This window comes from Platalea leucorodia, assembly GCF_965183815.1.
Source record: "Platalea leucorodia genome assembly, chromosome: 4".
Lineage (NCBI taxonomy): Eukaryota > Metazoa > Chordata > Aves > Pelecaniformes > Threskiornithidae > Platalea > Platalea leucorodia.
In genome coordinates, this window is record NC_138826.1 from 28,910,989 (window position 1) to 28,928,373 (window position 17,385).

Here is a 17,385-nt window from a genome sequence, read left to right on the forward strand (position 1 = left end):
TTCACAGTGAAGTCTTTCTCTTTACTCGTAAAAAATTTCACACCGCTTCATTCTGTGACTAAAAAGTTAAATTATGTTTTTCCTCATCGCGGTTGATGGTAAGAGTATAATGTTGCTATAGCCAGTTTAATAGTTTTCATCAAGCGTAGTCCACCTATGCTACTCAAGTCTATAGTGGCAAGCATAAAAAGCACTAAAAACGTGTTAAGTTTTCTACAACAAATTTTGTACAAAAAATCAATTTGTATCAAAAAAAGCATTATTTACCTAATCATTCATAACTGAAAAAAGCCACATGAAAAATTGCCTTATTTCAAAAGGCAATCATCAAGGCTTCAAAATATATATAATCTCATTTCTCCGCTCTCATTTTATCTGTTTTCTCTCCCTGAACTGGAAAACTGCTGGCATGGCTGTATCTATTTCCTGTAGGAGCTATTAGTCAGTAGCATTGCATCCGCTTAAACGTGATCACTTTTCTCTTCTGTATGTTACTGATATGCTATTATCACGTAATATTGCTCATCCATCAGAGGTTGCCATGTTTTCTGCGCTGGTTGTAGAAGAGAGGAGAGCTGAAGCACACTCTAAAAAAAAAAAGTTGAGAGATTACAAAATATTTCAGTAACTCTCTTCCTCTCTCTACATATATTATGTTACTCATGTATGTTACAAAGCACAACCTTCTCAGGGTGTATTTCAATGTTGTAATGTGAAATGTTTCTCTGCTTTTAATTCCTAAGCAAAAGCACTTTAACCATCAGTTTTGAGCGTAACCATCTCAATTCCTCTCTATTTAAATGGCAGATTCAATAAAAACTCCATCTGGCTTCCATAGGAAGCTTGCACAAGTCCTTGGAAATTGATTTTTTTGTTGTTGTTGGTTTGTTTTTTTTTTTTTTTTTTTCTTTTCCCCAGGACACAAGGAACTGTGGCCAGGATTAGAACCTCTTACTCCTGCAGCATACTTGCCAGATGGCAAGTTTATTGAATCTGGTTTTAACTTACTAGGGCTTAAAGGAATGAACACAGCTCAGAGAAGTGGGTGCTATGTTTCTACTTCAAAGGTCTCCTTCAAAATCAGCCTCCAAAGATTTATATGCAGAGTGTGGTTGTGACCTGGGCAGTCTGTTGCGTACCTCTCATCTCTTTCAGTGCTTGAAATGGAGCTAGTGTGTGACACAAACCACTTTACAAAATCCCCAGTAATTTCAAGATCAGCAGCATTGGGTGAATCTTGTTACATGGCTAAATCAAATTTATACTTTTTTTTTTATTATTATTTTACCATCTATGTTTCTACAGTGTTGTAAAGTCTCTTCACTTGAAATACTTGTTTCCTAAGTAAAACATGAAAGTATGTCAGATCCACTGGTGTCACTTAAAACTATCCTTAGGTGCTGTCCTTAATATAGAAGTATGCTTTGTACTAAAACCTAACACTTTTGATGGACAGAATTTAGTTTCGTCAGCTTTTACATTTGAATCAGGGAGAAAAAGATCTTGCTTCTACTTAAATTTCTTAGAGTGGCTTTTCGTAATTTCTTTAAGTGGCCTTTACATTTGTGAAAAACATTTCTGGTTAATTATTGATGCAAATTCTCAATTATTTTATGAAGGAATCCTCCTCTCTTTCCAAAATACAAAGCATTGTTTTGTATTTCTGTTATCTACAGAAATCAAAATTTTATGTTGCAGGATTTTTTCCCCCTTTTTTTCTGAGAATGGAGAAGACTGCTCCTGTGAGCTCACGCCAAAGAATTTCAGAGATTCTGCAGCATAAATACCAACTTTTTCTTTCAAATGCAGAGCAGTCAGGATGCTGACTTCTGCTGAGGTGTAGTTGCATGCAAAGTTTCAGACATTTAAGTGGCAATGTCTGTCATAATTATTCATGTGCTTTGGTAAACATGACTGTGTACATACTAGCATGCAGCGTGGGCCCAGATTCATAGAGCAAAGCATATAAAGATTAACACACGTGTTTAAGATGAGGAAAGAAATAAATACAACTCAAAATACCCCATTTTTCCCTTTTCCAATTTCACACTTTACACATCCATACTGTTTATATATATTCTTTCTATATGCTCCTTTTACTGGAGGTGATTTCATGTCTCTGCTACGGTGCCAGTTCTTGCACCGCGTGATGTGTTTGTGATGCTGAGCACACAGCATCACTCACATAAGAACTGTTCACCTCAGTCTTAGAAATAAGGAAATAAGTAAATATTTCTCTATCCTGTTGCTAATGTTGTATAAGCCTCGTTTGTATGCATCAGTGGGCTAAAAGTCATTTTTTTAGTCTTGAGCAGTGAATTTTCAGTGTTGAATTTCTCGTGAGGAAGTTTTCATAATTCTAGAATCAAGATTTTATGGAAAATACCTCAGGGAAGTCTATTTGCCTGCACTGGGACTGGACTTGCTATTTGGATATCACCTTATCCTTCTTGTTAATGAACCAGTTTGTTAGGACTTCTAGTGGTGCGTATTCACCAGGTTTTCCTGCACTCCAAAGAAGGCAGACAGAGGGACTGGAAAAATATTTGAAATTTATTACCAATGTTCAGGAGTCCAACTTAGAAAAAAGATGGTGATAGCACCAGAATCAGAAGTAATAGTTTTCTTCCAGGCAGGGGATGTCAGGAGTTAATGCTTTTCTAAAACTCTCAAAAAGATTATTGTTGGCTTCCCTTTGAATTAATTACTTTGGAGCGAATTCACCTACCATATTACTTTACCACTTTATTCATATATTGCAAAGTATATGTAGAAAAAATAATGGGCCTCTGTAAATCTCATGGATGTAATTGCATCCAGGGATACCGATGATGTCATGAATCATTGCAAGGTACAGAGGTTTCTGTGGTATTTCCAAATGAAATTAGAGGTCTCTTGTTTAGAGTTTGTTTGCGGTCCCCTCCATTCAGTAGAACAGTGTATGGATCCAATAATAATAAAAAATAAATACGTGCTATAGCCTGATGCTATTTTGAAGATGTTTTGGCCTTATATCCCTAATTTTACTGCTGCATTACCATAGTTTCCAGTTGTATCTGGTTTGGTTTAAGCTAAGATAGTCTTGTATTAGTAACATATGGAAATTGTTACTATTTTCATTTGTTCAGCAGATGTATGAGCCTTTTATATGCCTTACTCCTTATCAAATCAGATTAAATGATGCAAAATTCTGCAATACACAAGTATTCTTCTGTATGGGAGCAAGTACTGACTGTCAGTGCAGGTGAAGTGCAGGAGTGAGAGTTCCAGTGTTTCAGTGCGCACGAGTGCACCGAGCATCGCTTTGTACCTTCCTTGCTTGTCAAGCGCTCCACTGTGATCATATCTGCAAGCAGTAGAATTGGAAGGGAAGGGGTAGAGAGGCCATTGGAAGGGAAAGGGGTAGAGAGGCAATTGCAAAGTGAGCTGGTAAGATGAGATCAGCTGAAGAAACAGGCATCAAGGGGCAGTTGAGCCCTACTAAATGTAAATGTCTGCAGTGTCAGAGGCGGAGGGAAGAACAATGGGTCAGTCAGCAACCATTGTATTCAAAATAATGTATGTTCCCCTCCCCACTTCAGGCAAGTCAGTTCTCAGCTTTCCCATCTGTCATATTTAAAATACTTCTAAGACTTTCATATCAATTTTATTTAAACAACTCCCATTTTCTGTACCAAAAGTATCGTGCTGGCCCCTTTAGAAAGGGAGGGAGCCACAAAAGGACTCCTGTGTAAGAGGGGTTTTATGTAATCCAAGGAAAAGTGTGCGAGCCATTGATACGTTTCTGTTTTCTCTCAACAGAGAGTGTGTTTAGGCTTCTGAAGTGTGCGATTTCGTCAAAGGGTTTTTCCTTCTTTGAATATCATCTGTGAGATAATGGAATTACAGCTGAGAGCTCCAGATATGAACTTAAGTAAAATTTGGCAAGCAGAGCTTCATTAAGCATTCTGCTTAAACTGGGCCATGTTTACAGCGAAACAGTTTTGCTTTCAAAAAGCAGATGATTTTGTAACTTGAACATAAACTATAGGCCAAATTTTTGGTGGCTATGTCCCTGGCTTGAGTGCAGTAAAACTATATTTATTTACACCAGATGAGGATCTGCCTTTTTCCACATCTTTTTTTAATGCTTCTTTAGTCCTTAGAGGATGAAGTCTTTGGTTCTTGGGAAATGCATCTCTTAAGAAAATGCCAGCGCAAAAATCTTTTAACTGGGAGCAACTCTCCTCTTGTGTGCCTTCCTTTGCAGCTGCCTTTGGTCTCTACTTCCCCAGGAAAGAGTACTCGGAGAATGTCTACATTGATCAGGCAGGAGGTACGCCGCTCCTGCGCATCCATGCCTTGAGGGATTCACATGGGGAAGTGGCCCACTTTCATCTGTGCCAGAATCTCATCATTTCTCGAGCGAGATCTCATGAAAATCATTGGTTTCAAATCAGAGAAAAAACAGGACTTCTCTACCTCAGCAAAAGCCTGGATAGAGAAGACTTTAACATGCTGTGTAAGTATGAGAAGACCAGCTTTTCTTCTAGAAGTATCTGTTGTTAAGGGAAAGTGCATTCAGATCACAAAATTTATCCATCAGCATATGAGCATCAAATTTGGAAAAAACACATCTGCCCTTTTAAAATGAGGAACCAGATCCAACGAAACCCACAGCAAATGCAGGGAACCATATGCCAAAGCAGGCACTGATCTGGGACAGATCCAGTTGCTTACACTGTGGACTCCAATATGGTGGGAAAGTTGCATTACTTGTAATATTTTTTTCCTGCATTTCACAGCTGTATAAGTCACAGCTTTACATTGAGATTTGCAGTTTGTTCATCTACTGATGCAAATTAAGCCAATTCCACGGTGTTAATGCTGGGCGCTTAGTGCCCAGACCAATGCGGTTGAATGAGTTCAAACTCTTATGCAAACAGTCCTCGAACTCTGGTAATGTGGATTCACAAAGTACATTTGTCTGTAACACCAAACACCTCTTGGAAGAAATGGTTAAGTATACTTCTCTCCCTCTCTTGAGATTTGGCTTTGTTAGAGAAGCTTACTATTGAACTACAGAAATGAATTATCTCAGTTTTTTCCCCTTCTTTTATGCTCTAGCAGTAAATTGGTTTTGGTGATTTTGATCTATGAGGAAATTGGCTATCATTAGATGGTGGAGGAGGAAATGGGTGAGGAGTTAATGGCATACCACTGTGATCAGTTGCAGAAATTCTGCTGTTGGAGAGAGTCTGTAGTAACTGGCTTGAGTTTGTAAGAGCTATATATCAACGCTACCCTTTGACTTAGGTGCCTTGATGTTTAAATGTTCAACTTCAGACACTTACTGCTTTATTTTTTAAGTGCCGAGTGCTTGATACTTCACCCATTTTCGCTGCATTTTTGGTACTCGGTATTCATGAATATCAGATAGCTATTTGTAACTGCACAAAGGAAGAACAGCTATCCAGAACTTGAGAGTCTTGTTTTGTTCATATGGATCAAAGTGACCTAGATCATCTTTTCAAGTGAATTAGATCTGTTACAGAGATGCTATCATTCCGTCTGTAGTCGAAGCAAGGTAATCAAAATAATTAAGGCTTGAGGCTGTATTAGTAGATGCCACAGGTTGATTTTAACTTTTATGTTATCTCTTGACCAGCTCTTTATATTTCAAAATGATGAAGCTATTTGTCCTCTAAGCATAAACAATTTGGGCATATCCTCAACTGGTATAAACTGTCAGAACACTGTGACTTAAATGACAGTTAGCAGTTGTGTGTCTCTCCGGAATACTTATTGCCATTCTGTGCACACTTTTTCCCTCTGCCACCCCACTCTGCTCTAGTCCCTCCAAAAAACAGTCCTAGCAAAAAGCTGATTACTGATGGTGACCTGTTTTATGTCAGTATCTTAAAGACAGAATGCTGACATCGTTCTGTGAGGTTCTACAATGTAAAATTGGTGGTAACATCTCTAGTTTTTTGGCTTATTGGGGTTATTAAGATTTAAAGTCTTCCAACCAGCAGATGATATATTCAAGAATTGTTTTATTACATAATAGGACTATAGGGTGGTTTGTGGAATAATGGACTAGAGCACAAAACGGGTAAAAGAAATGTTGGCTTGTCTTCTATAAAATATTTCTTGTTTTTTTCTGAAGCTGTAGGAAGCTGGATGCCGTTATCAAAGGTGATGCTGTACGTCTTTCTTTCATCCCACCCTTTCCAAGAGAAGGAATGCGACTCTGCTACGCGCACCACTGTTTTTCTCTCCTTGATCAATGCTACTGCACCAGCTTGCAGTTCCCTGACAGCAAGGCAGCTTTGCTTCACAGAAATGGATCTCTCCTTTCACATCAAAGAGAATAAACCACCTGGCACATTTCATCAGCTCCAGTTACCCTCAGTTCATCATCTGTGTCAGAATCTCAGCATTTCCTACAAACTCCTGGCAGGTAAAACCGGAACTGAGCCAGTCACGTACCAGAAATAGATGTAAACAGCTGCACTGTTAAGATCTCTTTTGTGGTAAATCCTCTAGATTGATCCTGTAAAGGAAGTTCTGTTGCAAACGTGAACTGAGCCTGAAGATTTTGCCTTTGAGATATACAGAGAGGACGGGAAGGAGGACTATCTCCTTTGCTGAGGAAAAAAGATTGGTTTTAGAAGTTTGCACCTGCTAAGAGCAGACTGGGAATATCCTGAGCTTTAAATTGTGCTTCTTCTAGACTGTAGGATCTTCCCATCTATTCCATGTTTTCTGCCTACCCTAATACAGCCCCACAGCTTCCTTCTGTTTCTCTTCTGAGTCTGCCTTTTATCATGCAGTCATGATGTCCAAATGGATTTACTGGATTGCAAAAGAGTATTAAAGAAGAAAACTGTCAGAGTCCTATAATGGGAAGTGATTGTTCCTATTTATACTGTGGCTATGTTTTTCAGCTGAAGGTATGCCCTTTCGATACAACGAGAACACCACCGGCGTGAGTGTGACGCAGCGCCTAGATCGAGAAGAGAGAGAGAGATATGAGCTGATTGCCAAATGCACCGTGAGAGAGGGCTTCAGGGAAATGCAGGTTGAGGTGCCCTTCCTGGTGAATGTGTTAGATGAAGATGACTCTCCTCCCTTCCTTCCCAATGGCACTGATACTGCAGATGCTGTCGTGGAGTTCAACAGGAAAGAGGTAATGTTCTCCTTTATCTAGTCCCTGAAGTAGGAGCGCAGTGGTGGGAGGCATGATGACTCGGAAATGCCATGCTCTGGGTAATGGAGCTCAGCATCAAGCATGGGACCGCACCATGCTCTTCAGAGCTGCGATTGTAAAATGCTGAGTCTGTAGAATTCCTCTCCCCTGAGTTATATTTTATTCAGACTCCAAAGTAAGAAGAACTTAGGTCAGGATTTAAACAGTGTAAAGAAGCGTTAGCAGTTCCTGAGGTCAGGATGGACCATTGCTAGGACTGTGGTCAGTATCGCTGTATCTCTCCATACTGAGCTCTTCTCCCTATTTGTTACAGGGTTGCTTCCCCCAGGTGACTAAAATTGAGAGTTGTTACAACAGGTGTATGTGTGTATCCTTCCCATATATGCAAATCTACATAAGCTATCAGGACTACGTGCAGAATATTTATTAGGATGCTGTACCAGTTAACAGAAAATTAGGAGGAGTGGTTGTCTGCTGCAGACAAACATTGCACATGCAAAGGTGTTAAAGTTTCCAGTGTCAGGCTGTTAGGGAGAGCTCCAGGATCTTGCTTTAATGGTGCCCTCCCACTTTTCCCTTACGACCCTAAGGTGATCTTTCAAGAGGTCTAAACCCCTGGATGTCTTTCTGTCTGCCCCCTGCACACGTACACGCCTTGCTTCAGTAGAGAAGTATACTTTGGCTCTTCCCACCGGAGCGACAACCCTTTATAAGTCAGTGGTACAGAGAAGGCACTTCTTTTGGGACCTAAATGATGCATTTTTCATGAGAGGACTTCTGTTTCACAACAGCGTCATTTTTTTTTTGCAGTCAAATTTCCCTTCAAAGTGTATTTTGCTCATGTTTGTGTCCGGACGGGAAAAGAATGCTTTCGGGAGTTTGCTGCCACCTCCCGACTAGAACAAGTGTTGACAAGACACATGAACACAACACATTTGCCTGGTCATAAAGTAATTCCTTTTTACTTCTGAACATTTTGAGATTTGGGAGTTTGATTTAGCTCTGGATGATAGAAAGTGAAGGTCTCATAAAACTGTTTTATAAAGTAAAATATTCTCTTTGCAATTACATGCCTGCAAAGTGTTCAGAACATAGTGAATTTCACTGCCATTTTGCAGTGGGAAAAAAAGCATTATATTTGGAAACTTTCAATCTTTTCTAGTAACTAAACGACCTTGCAACAACACAATTACTAATAAAATTACTAATAAAAATTTTAAAGGCCTTGTGGCTTCAGTGTCCAGGTAGAGAACAGCAATCTAGTAGACTAAGCAGAAGACAGCCAACCCAGACCACTTCTGTCATTTCAGGTAATGAGTTTGACCTGTCTGAATGTATTTCCTTGTCTTTTAAGTGCACATATTACCTGCTTTTTTAGTAGTATTGTAGAATAACATTGATATAAAAAAAAAAAAAAATTCAAGCTGTGCATGTGCACTCATTTCCTACCTTAAAAGTTTAGCACTGTATTTAGACATAGACTCAAATGATTATATGACAAGTTCTTTTTCACTACCATCTTCTTTTGAGCTTCTAACTCAGAGCCAAATAGGTGTGAAATAGCGGTGACTTGAAGCTTAAAATGAATTTGAATGAAAGTAGGTTTCAGTGAAAGTTGTAAGGTTTTATTTGGCCAATATTTCAATCTCCTAACATGTATTAGGGGAAGAAAGCTTCAAGGTCATTCAGCAGTGTCATTTATTATTTCTTTCTAGGGGACTGTCCTTGCAACGCTAACTGTATATGATGCAGACACCACACCTATTTATCCCCTTGAAAGCAGCAGAAAGAAATACACAGGAACCATCATTACCGATGATCCCTGGATAAGTGAAACATTTCGGGTAGAGCACATCTTTGATGAAATCCACTTCAGCCCAAATGGCAGCCAAGTGAGGGGAACTCAACATGAGTACAGTAAGGTCTTTTTCTTCAAATAAAGGAGAAGTTGCTTGTTAGTAATTGACCAATAAGCTCTTGAACGCTTCCAAGCATTTTGTAAATATCGAGCTAAAGAAAGCTGAGAAATTTCAAGTTAAGCAAATGCTGAGTTTTAAACATGTACTGAAAACATCGAGTTTGTGCATCTTTGGGACAGGTAGTGCATGGGAGGATGGTGTGTATATTGATAAGCAAGAGGTTCTGATTGCAGGTTTCTCAGCATGGCAGTTAGAAGGGAAGAGGACCTCTCTGAACATCTTGAATAGCACAGAGCATAACTCCATAGCAGCATATTTTCGTATTTAACTCACCTTCTGTTTTCTGTTAGGATTCACTTTAATATGTATAATTTTGAGACAATTTTGTCGGGATTGCAGTATCAAAATACACACTTGCAAATAATGTGCGTCGGTAATAGACTAATTTTTTCTTTTGCAGAACTGGTACTGAATAAAAGTATTTCAGTCACAGAGCATCGTTCCTTCCAGTTGGATGTTTTGGTGAATGACACAGAATTTCACGGCCCAGAAAGATCGGTGATGCTTCATTTCAATGTCTCCATCCTCCCTGTCAGCATTCAGTTTCCAAACGTGACTTACCAGTTCACAGTGAACAGAAATGCTGAACGTTTTGCACAAGTAAGAACTGTGTTAATTATACTTTCACTCTCCGTTAGAGACAGAGCTTAGTAGATAGATCACTGGGGTGAGATGTGTTAAAGCATTGGTTGTAGCTGTTTTAAGTGGAATCAGTGAAATATGTGATCTCAGTTTGACTCTTGCTGGATGCGGTGGATAGGAGGTAGACTGGACATAGCTCTCTCATCACATAATAACAGAAGAGGGGCTACACATGGAAGTATAAATAGAAAGAAATAGAGACAGAAGGACTTGTAACCATGAGTGGCTTAGGCATAAATAACGGGAAAAATATCAAGGGCAAAAAAATAAATTTGTCCCAGCTACTGGAGTCTTAGCTCTACATATTGCAGTATGTTAATGGCTTTTCTCTAGATAATGGCTAGTTAGTAATTAATGTATTTCCTAATTTAACCCTAATTTTAGCTTAATCACCACCATTGCCATTAATAATGCCTTCCAGAAACGCTTTCTAACAGGTTGACATTAATCAGATAAAAATTACAATGTAATTCCTATGGAACATGTACATTAATAAGGAACTAGTTCAATATAATTAATGTTATGGTAGTGAATATTAAAAACATCAGTGATGAGCCATTTTGGGGGAGCTGCTGGAAAGTATACCTCATAACTAAATAAAGCTATAAAACTGCTGCTGTATTTGTAGCAGAGAGGAGGATTGAGACTAAAATACGATCATCCCAATTGCAGAGAAAACCAATTCATTAGAAGACTTCTAAGGAAGAATTCATTTTTATTAATCTTTAAGCCTCTGGCTAACTGTAAAAAGAAAGAAAAAGGAAAGTTACATATATTGCGTGTTCTTATATTTAATCTGATGAAGTGCAGTATGGCCTGATAGCTCTTCAGAATACGGAAGAGGCCTTACACAACCAATAAAAATGCTACTGTTTAATCAAGGGACATTTTACCCGTAGTCTGCACTGAATATCCTAAATAAGAAAAAGATACCAAGTGTGCTCACACAGTGGGCTCCCTACAAAAAGCTACTTCTTTATGACATTTTGTGATGCCTTGTTGCTGCCATTTTTAAATTTGCAGTCCATTAGAAACTTCAGAGCATTTTCTGTTCTTTTCGTGCAGATCACAATATTTTTGATGTTAGGTTTGATGTGGTTTTTTTTGTAGCACCAGATTGTGAAAGCTTTATTCTCAGCAGCATAAAAAACTCTTGCCGGGAGATCGGTGAAAACAGCATAGGTGTGTAAGATACTCATAGCATCTAGAAATGGGCCCCAACTGTATGTATGTCACAACATGACTGTAATTTTTAAAAGTGTGGAAACATAACTGTTAGGCATGTATGAATATATATGAATTAATTGATTTTTATGTGTGTGTATATATATGTATAGATATACACACAGATTTTACATATAGGTGTATGCATAAAAAATATTATGAATTAATTAATTCCAGATTAAATTTGGTTACACCATGTTTATCTGTGCGTACCCTATATTGCCTGAACACATTTGGTTGAAGTCTGGGAGTATATAGTTTTGTAGTTCCAGAATGCAAAACAAAAAAAAAAAAACCAGTTAACTTTTAAAACTGCTGGGTTTGTATGTTGTCAGGGCAGTCAAATATCTGAAAGGGAATTTCAGGGTTTCTGGAAATAATGGCGCTTCCCACTAGCTGTGCAGTTTCACTGGGTGGCAGTAGTAGCAGGGAAAACTTTTTCTGGCAAGAAGGACTGCAGGTCTGTGGGAGGAGATCTCTCTCTCTGCTGCCTAAACACAAATTCGCAAAGAGATTTTGTTCTGATTCTTGACCAGAAAAATGCAAACTTGTCCTGGCTCTGGAGATGGTCTCGATCAGTTACTGTCACCCACTTGCTGCTGAGGCTGGTTTGAATTCACAGTGTGCTCAGGTTGGAGCACAAGTCAATGGCAGCAGCCGAGTCCCCAGCACTTCACATTATTAAAGTCGTCTGCATAATTAGCTGTGATGTGCCAGAGCAGTAAGGAAAAGTACTGGGCCAAATCAATATGAAGGCTGAACTGTCTCTTGCCCTAAGGAAAACACAAGAGCGTGAAGAAATGATTAACTGCTGGGCTGATGCCATTTGTCTATTTGAGCAGCTAAATGAATTGAATAACAGAAGCATGGCCTGACAGTACAGGCTTGCCCAGTGGCATTTAACTTGTCAAAGGACTTAAAGCTCTATTGACATTTACTGAGACAAATGATGAATAACATCGGCTGAGATTTTTAGAGAGGTTATATGTCCAAATGTCCCTGGAATTCAGTGAAGAGGAACGTTGTCATTATCATTATCCAGACTTTATTAAACTCTGGAGCTCAAAAGGTGGATTTTTCCATTCCTATTTCTGATAATGGTATTTCTGTGTTAACTATTGCGTGTCTTGTAAAATGCACCTTTGTAGGTTTCTCCCCTGTATGTTGATGTTAATCCTGATTACCAGGCTCTTTTTCACCCTCCTCATGAGAAAGAGGAACTGGCTGCTTCTACCTCCTTTCCCTGGTGCTGTGCTCTGCTGCATCTGAGTGCTGTGCCGACTCCAGAACCTGCAGTGCAGGGCAAAGTTACAAGCTTGGGCTTTATCTTGTGGAATCAGGCAAAAAGAGAAAGCCCATCTTTCTTGTAAAAACTTCTTGAGGGGGTCATTTTTAGCTTCTCAAATTATACAGAGAAAGCAAAACTGGCCCATGCACTACTGTAAGGATAACGTGCTCTTCAGGGACCCTGAATTTATGGGGTCTTCTCTATCCCTTTGCAGGAAATTTCTGTTGATCAAAAAGGTGCCTGGAAAAAGCAGTTATGACAGAGCAGGCAGAAAGGACAGTTTAATCTAGTCTATATAAAGGTTAATGCCATGGAATATCATTATGTTCTCCTACTGCCTCAAAGAAACACCACCTAAGCAGTTGCAAAACACTGCCAGTTGCAATGCAGCACCAAAGCTAAGATGACGTGGTTCTGGAAGGGACCTGTCTAGACCTTGTGTCTAGACAGAGTTTATGAACAGCTGAAGTCTTGTCTTTACTTCTTTTTTCTTCCTGCCAGTCCCAGCATGCTGTGGAGAGGAGTCGGCGTGGAAGAAATGGCCTAGCTTCTGATTGCTTTAATAGTCTTTGTATGCTATCCTGCCACCAAAAAAAACCCAACAAAAAACCCCAGCAAATGGTGCCAAGTGACCAGTCAGTGATGTGAATGGGAATAAGTTAGATGAAGTGGGACTGTCCTATGACAAAGTATGCTTCTAGGACTGCAAAAGCTTCCTCTCTGACTTTAAATAGTCCAGGTTCATAGGAAGAGGTCTTAGTACAAAAAAATTTTTTTTTTTTTTTTTTACATTCTTTAATAAGAATGCTAAAACCAAGATGTACAGATATGCTTTTGCCAGCAGTGGTGTTACTTGAAAACACATCTTAACTGCAGCATTTGAAAAGAATCCATCACCAACTTCCCTTAAATAACACCCCACCCTTCACATTGTGGTTTTCCCTGAAAGGAAAGCCAATGCTTCTGGACCTGATCCGAATCCCACTCTTGTAAATGGAAAAACCAAAGTGAGCTTTGGATCAGTTCCTATAGGAGCTGGACGGGAGACGGGGCTTTACATTCCTGTACTTCTTAGATAAATTGTTTCAGACTGAAGAGTGCTCTAGCACAGATATTCTGGCAGGCAGAAGTTCAAATATGGCAAACCAACATATTTTCATTTTTAGATAAAAATGTTTAAAAAATTTCAAATGAGAAACAATGAGGTTCTTATTCCTTTTAAGGCTTTCAGAGAACTCTGCTGGCCAGAAACTTTTCAACTGTAATATTACGAAAATTATGTATTAGCAATTTCTATTTCTGTCTTATTTGAAAAGAGTCTCAGCTTTGTTCACACTGAGCTGTTTGCTTTCTCAAGCAAAACCAAAGTTTTTCTCACTGATCAGCCTGGGACAGAGCAGGGACTGAACTCAGACTTTCCCAAATCACAGGGTCTTGTTCTCACTGAACACTGCTGCCTGGCAGCAGCAGGCACCAAATATCGCTTTTGCTTTTTTGCATTTCCACTGTTAGCCTGAAGACAATGGTAATGCTTTACCTCTCATTTTTACTGAGAATAAATCACCTTTGAAGCAGTCACGTACCGCGTTGGTAATAAAATATTAAATCTGTAAACCCAAGATAAATGCTGAACCCTGCAAGATGTAATATGCTCAATTTTCTTTCAGAAAATTTTTGGGAAGCACAGAATATTTTTGGTGTATAGTTTTGTTTCAGTTGTCTGTGATTTCTTTGTTGGTGTTTGAGCCTAGATAGGAAAAATCTGCATCGAAAACTGTATGAAATTCCGTGGTGTCAACATCACCTACAAGTTACTGTCCCCCAACGCAAGCTGCTATCCTGTCAGCATACTTCAGGGCCGAGAAGACAAATGGGGAAGCCTTTATGTGAATGATTCCTCAGTGCTACACAGACCTGAATGCAAGGAAATACAATACACTATTCAAGCTACAGACAAGCAGAGCAGGAAACATGCCAAAACCCTCCTCACTGTTGTATTGGAAGGAACTCGTAAGTACCCGAGTCAATTGGAACTATTTACTGTTTACAAGAGTTACGAGTATTAGGTGATGCATTAGCAGGGTATCTATAAACTGATGGCATTAACAATGAAAATGAGTCTGAGTTAGAAGATACAGATAGCAAAGTTTGCATTTCGAGTTCTGAATCAGACCTGCCTGTAGCAGATAGTTGTTTGAAGAACTAATACACAGAAAGGTGGTGTATCATATGCAATTCCTAATGTTCATGATGAAATTTGATTTAGAAGCATCTTTTTTGTGTGTCTGTGTGACCTTTATTTTGTATTTCACATATTCCTATGGAAGAAAAAAAATATGTGTGTGTATATAAATATGTATATATATAAATGAAACCACAAAGCTCTGGCCTAATTATATTTATTCAATGATCTTTCTCCTCACTGCTCACTCCAATTTTTCCGTTTTTTTTAAATTTTTGTGCTTAACATTCACGTAGCAATTGCATTGACTTCATTTTACTGAACAGTTCATAAGGGCAGAATGTTAGAAAGATTCTACAACAGCCACAGCAGAGGAGGATTACACTGGAAATGTAATCATTTCTCTCCAAACCATATCGCACTTTGTGCAGAACCTTACAATTCTACCTGACAGTTGCCTCCATTCCCTTGTATCATATCACAACTCCTATGCCAAGGGCGAACGGGTTGAGGAAGAAGAAACAAAAGCCTGCAGTGGACTTTTCTTTTTGAAAGAGCCTTGTGCTGTCTGAAGTCACACACTCCTAGCTGTTGCTCTTTGGGCTACTGCTGCATTAGCCCAAGTACCAAGTGTTTTCCCTTAATTAAAAGTTTTGTATGAAGCTCAAGTGCTTATGGTCTCCATTTTTCTCTTATTAGTGTGTTAGCACATTTCTACATTTCTAGGCATTGACAGTGTGCTATCAAGCAAAGATAACCATGCCATCATGTTTGTCCTTTATTTCAGAGAAGAGAAACACCTGGACATTTCTTTAATTCTCATCTAAGTTTACTGACAGTTAGGTCAGTCAGTGTTCAGCCTTTCTCTCCTTTTTTCACCTTTCTTTCCTTCCTATCTACCCCTAAGAACAGAGTTTTCCTTCTGATTGGAGCTGACTTGCTTGTGTGTTCATCTCCCTTGTCCTGCACTGACAGCAAACACTCTTCCCAACAGTTTTAAAAAAAGAGGAGGACTGCCCTGACTCTTGTGCTGTGAGTAAGCACCATGCTGAATGTGAAGAGTGTGGTGGTCTGGGAGTGCTAACAGGAAGGTGCCAGTGGAGACAGGGGAGTGGAAAAGGTACATTTCTGTTGTGTGAAATCTGTTTAGTCATAATTGTGCATTTGACTTCCATAGATACAAACTGATTTATTCTGGCTGGACAACATGGTATAGTAAACTACACAGAAGCTGGGGCTAAAAAATCAATCATAGTACCCAAATGAAACATGTGTTAGGAAGGAAAATGAGGTTAAGTTGGAATGGTCATTCTTGATCTTGTCCCTGGTGATGCTGAACACGCTACGTAAAACACCAGGTAGTGAACTGGGTTTGCAGCAGTGTAACTGGAATGGGTGACTTACGGCTTGCAAGATAATCTCCGCAACCAGGAGTTGAGTTTGGAACATAGCAATGAGCCTCTGAGGAGGTATGCCCCAGCAGACACTTAGTGAGCACAGAAGCTGTGTCTCTGTTTTCTGTGGTCTGTAGCACAGATCTGATGGGTGACAGTACTCTTGACTCTTCCAGAACAATGCTTTTACGCTGATGCTTTATCCCTTCAAGCTGCATGAGTATCACCAGTTCTCTTTGACTGCTTGTAAGCTTCATATTCAAGTATGTGTGAAATTGTGTAGAGACATCCTTAGTTGTGAAAGCCACTCTTCAGTCTCAAAATGGTCAACTAGCTCTTTTTCAAGTAATACTCACTGTAACTGCAAGTGACATGCCCAAAGGGCTGTCAAAAGCAGAAAACATAGTGAAAAATATATTTCTTCCAGTTGCTTTTAGCTGTTGTCTTGCCTGTTACTTTGGGAGATGGTATTTATATTCATAGATGTTTATTTTAAAAAGAAAAGTAACCTGTGGTTTGGTGTGTCAACGTGCACTGAGAAGATGGAATGTGCGTTCCTTCAAAGCCTCGAGGTATTTGTGCAGCTGTCTGTTTCTGTGTTAACAGGGATCACCACAAACTACTCCACGTGCACCCCGAGTATCAAGACTTGTCCGGATGGCACCTGCGATGTGATTGAGAGCAAAGATCCGGCTGTGTGCCCCCAAGACTGCACAAGTATGGAAGTGTTTTAGGATGGGCTTTTCTGTGTCACCGCTGATCCACTTTCTTAATCCCAGATACCTTTACAGGCTCAACATATTTAGCATCTCTGCATTGTCCTACCTGTATTTGAATCGTACAAGAGAGTTAAGGTTATGGGGACTAATCTTGTTGTTTTTTAAGACAGTCAGCCAACACCTGTTGGCTGACAGTGATGAAAAGATAAGGTTTTCTCAGTAATTCTCATTCTGCTCCCTCTGCGAATTTGCAGGTAGTGTTTTTCAGTGAAGGTATTTGCTGAAACAGGTATAGGTTTTAGGCAAGTTAATGCCCTATTTCCAAACTTTAGCACATTATGATAGAAACCATGCCTATTTCAACTCCAATTTAAATAAGTAAGAAGAAAAAAATTTCAATTTAAAATAAACGTGCTTACAGAGGATCATTTGGGGAAGTGCACCTGGCCTTATCTGACAGGTGACCATCAAAATGATCCAATGCCTTACCTATTTGAAGATGCAGGCAGAGATTCATAGGAACAGCATTTATGAAAGAAGAATTGAAATGCATTTGTGTTTTTTCTTGAACACATCTTTCTACATTCCACTCATATACATGCAAGTTCACAATCACCCTGAAGGTACCAAGGTTAGAAAAACAATGTATTGCACTTGAGCAATTTTAGTCTTCTATGAGATGATAATTTTTAAGTTAATCTTTTTATCTATCAGTGCCTAATTCAGGAATAAAGACATAAATGTTTCTTGAATAATTCTTCTGGC

The 17,385-nt window shown here is 39.2% G+C and overlaps 1 protein-coding gene across 1 annotated transcript in view; it reads left to right on the plus strand.

Annotated features, from left to right (window-relative positions):
- The window catches only part of RET (ret proto-oncogene), a gene marked incomplete at both ends in the record, with an annotated part of 82,512 nt that overhangs the window by 39,868 nt on the left and 25,259 nt on the right, over nucleotides 1–17,385 (plus strand). The window contains 8 exons of the mRNA XM_082308056.1: nucleotides 4,250–4,501; nucleotides 6,149–6,442; nucleotides 6,930–7,171; nucleotides 8,908–9,109; nucleotides 9,572–9,771; nucleotides 14,077–14,335; nucleotides 15,502–15,627; nucleotides 16,508–16,618. Coding sequence (XP_082164182.1) covers nucleotides 4,250–4,501; nucleotides 6,149–6,442; nucleotides 6,930–7,171; nucleotides 8,908–9,109; nucleotides 9,572–9,771; nucleotides 14,077–14,335; nucleotides 15,502–15,627; nucleotides 16,508–16,618 — 1,686 coding nt within the window. The remainder of the gene's footprint in view (nucleotides 1–4,249; nucleotides 4,502–6,148; nucleotides 6,443–6,929; nucleotides 7,172–8,907; nucleotides 9,110–9,571; nucleotides 9,772–14,076; nucleotides 14,336–15,501; nucleotides 15,628–16,507; nucleotides 16,619–17,385) is intronic.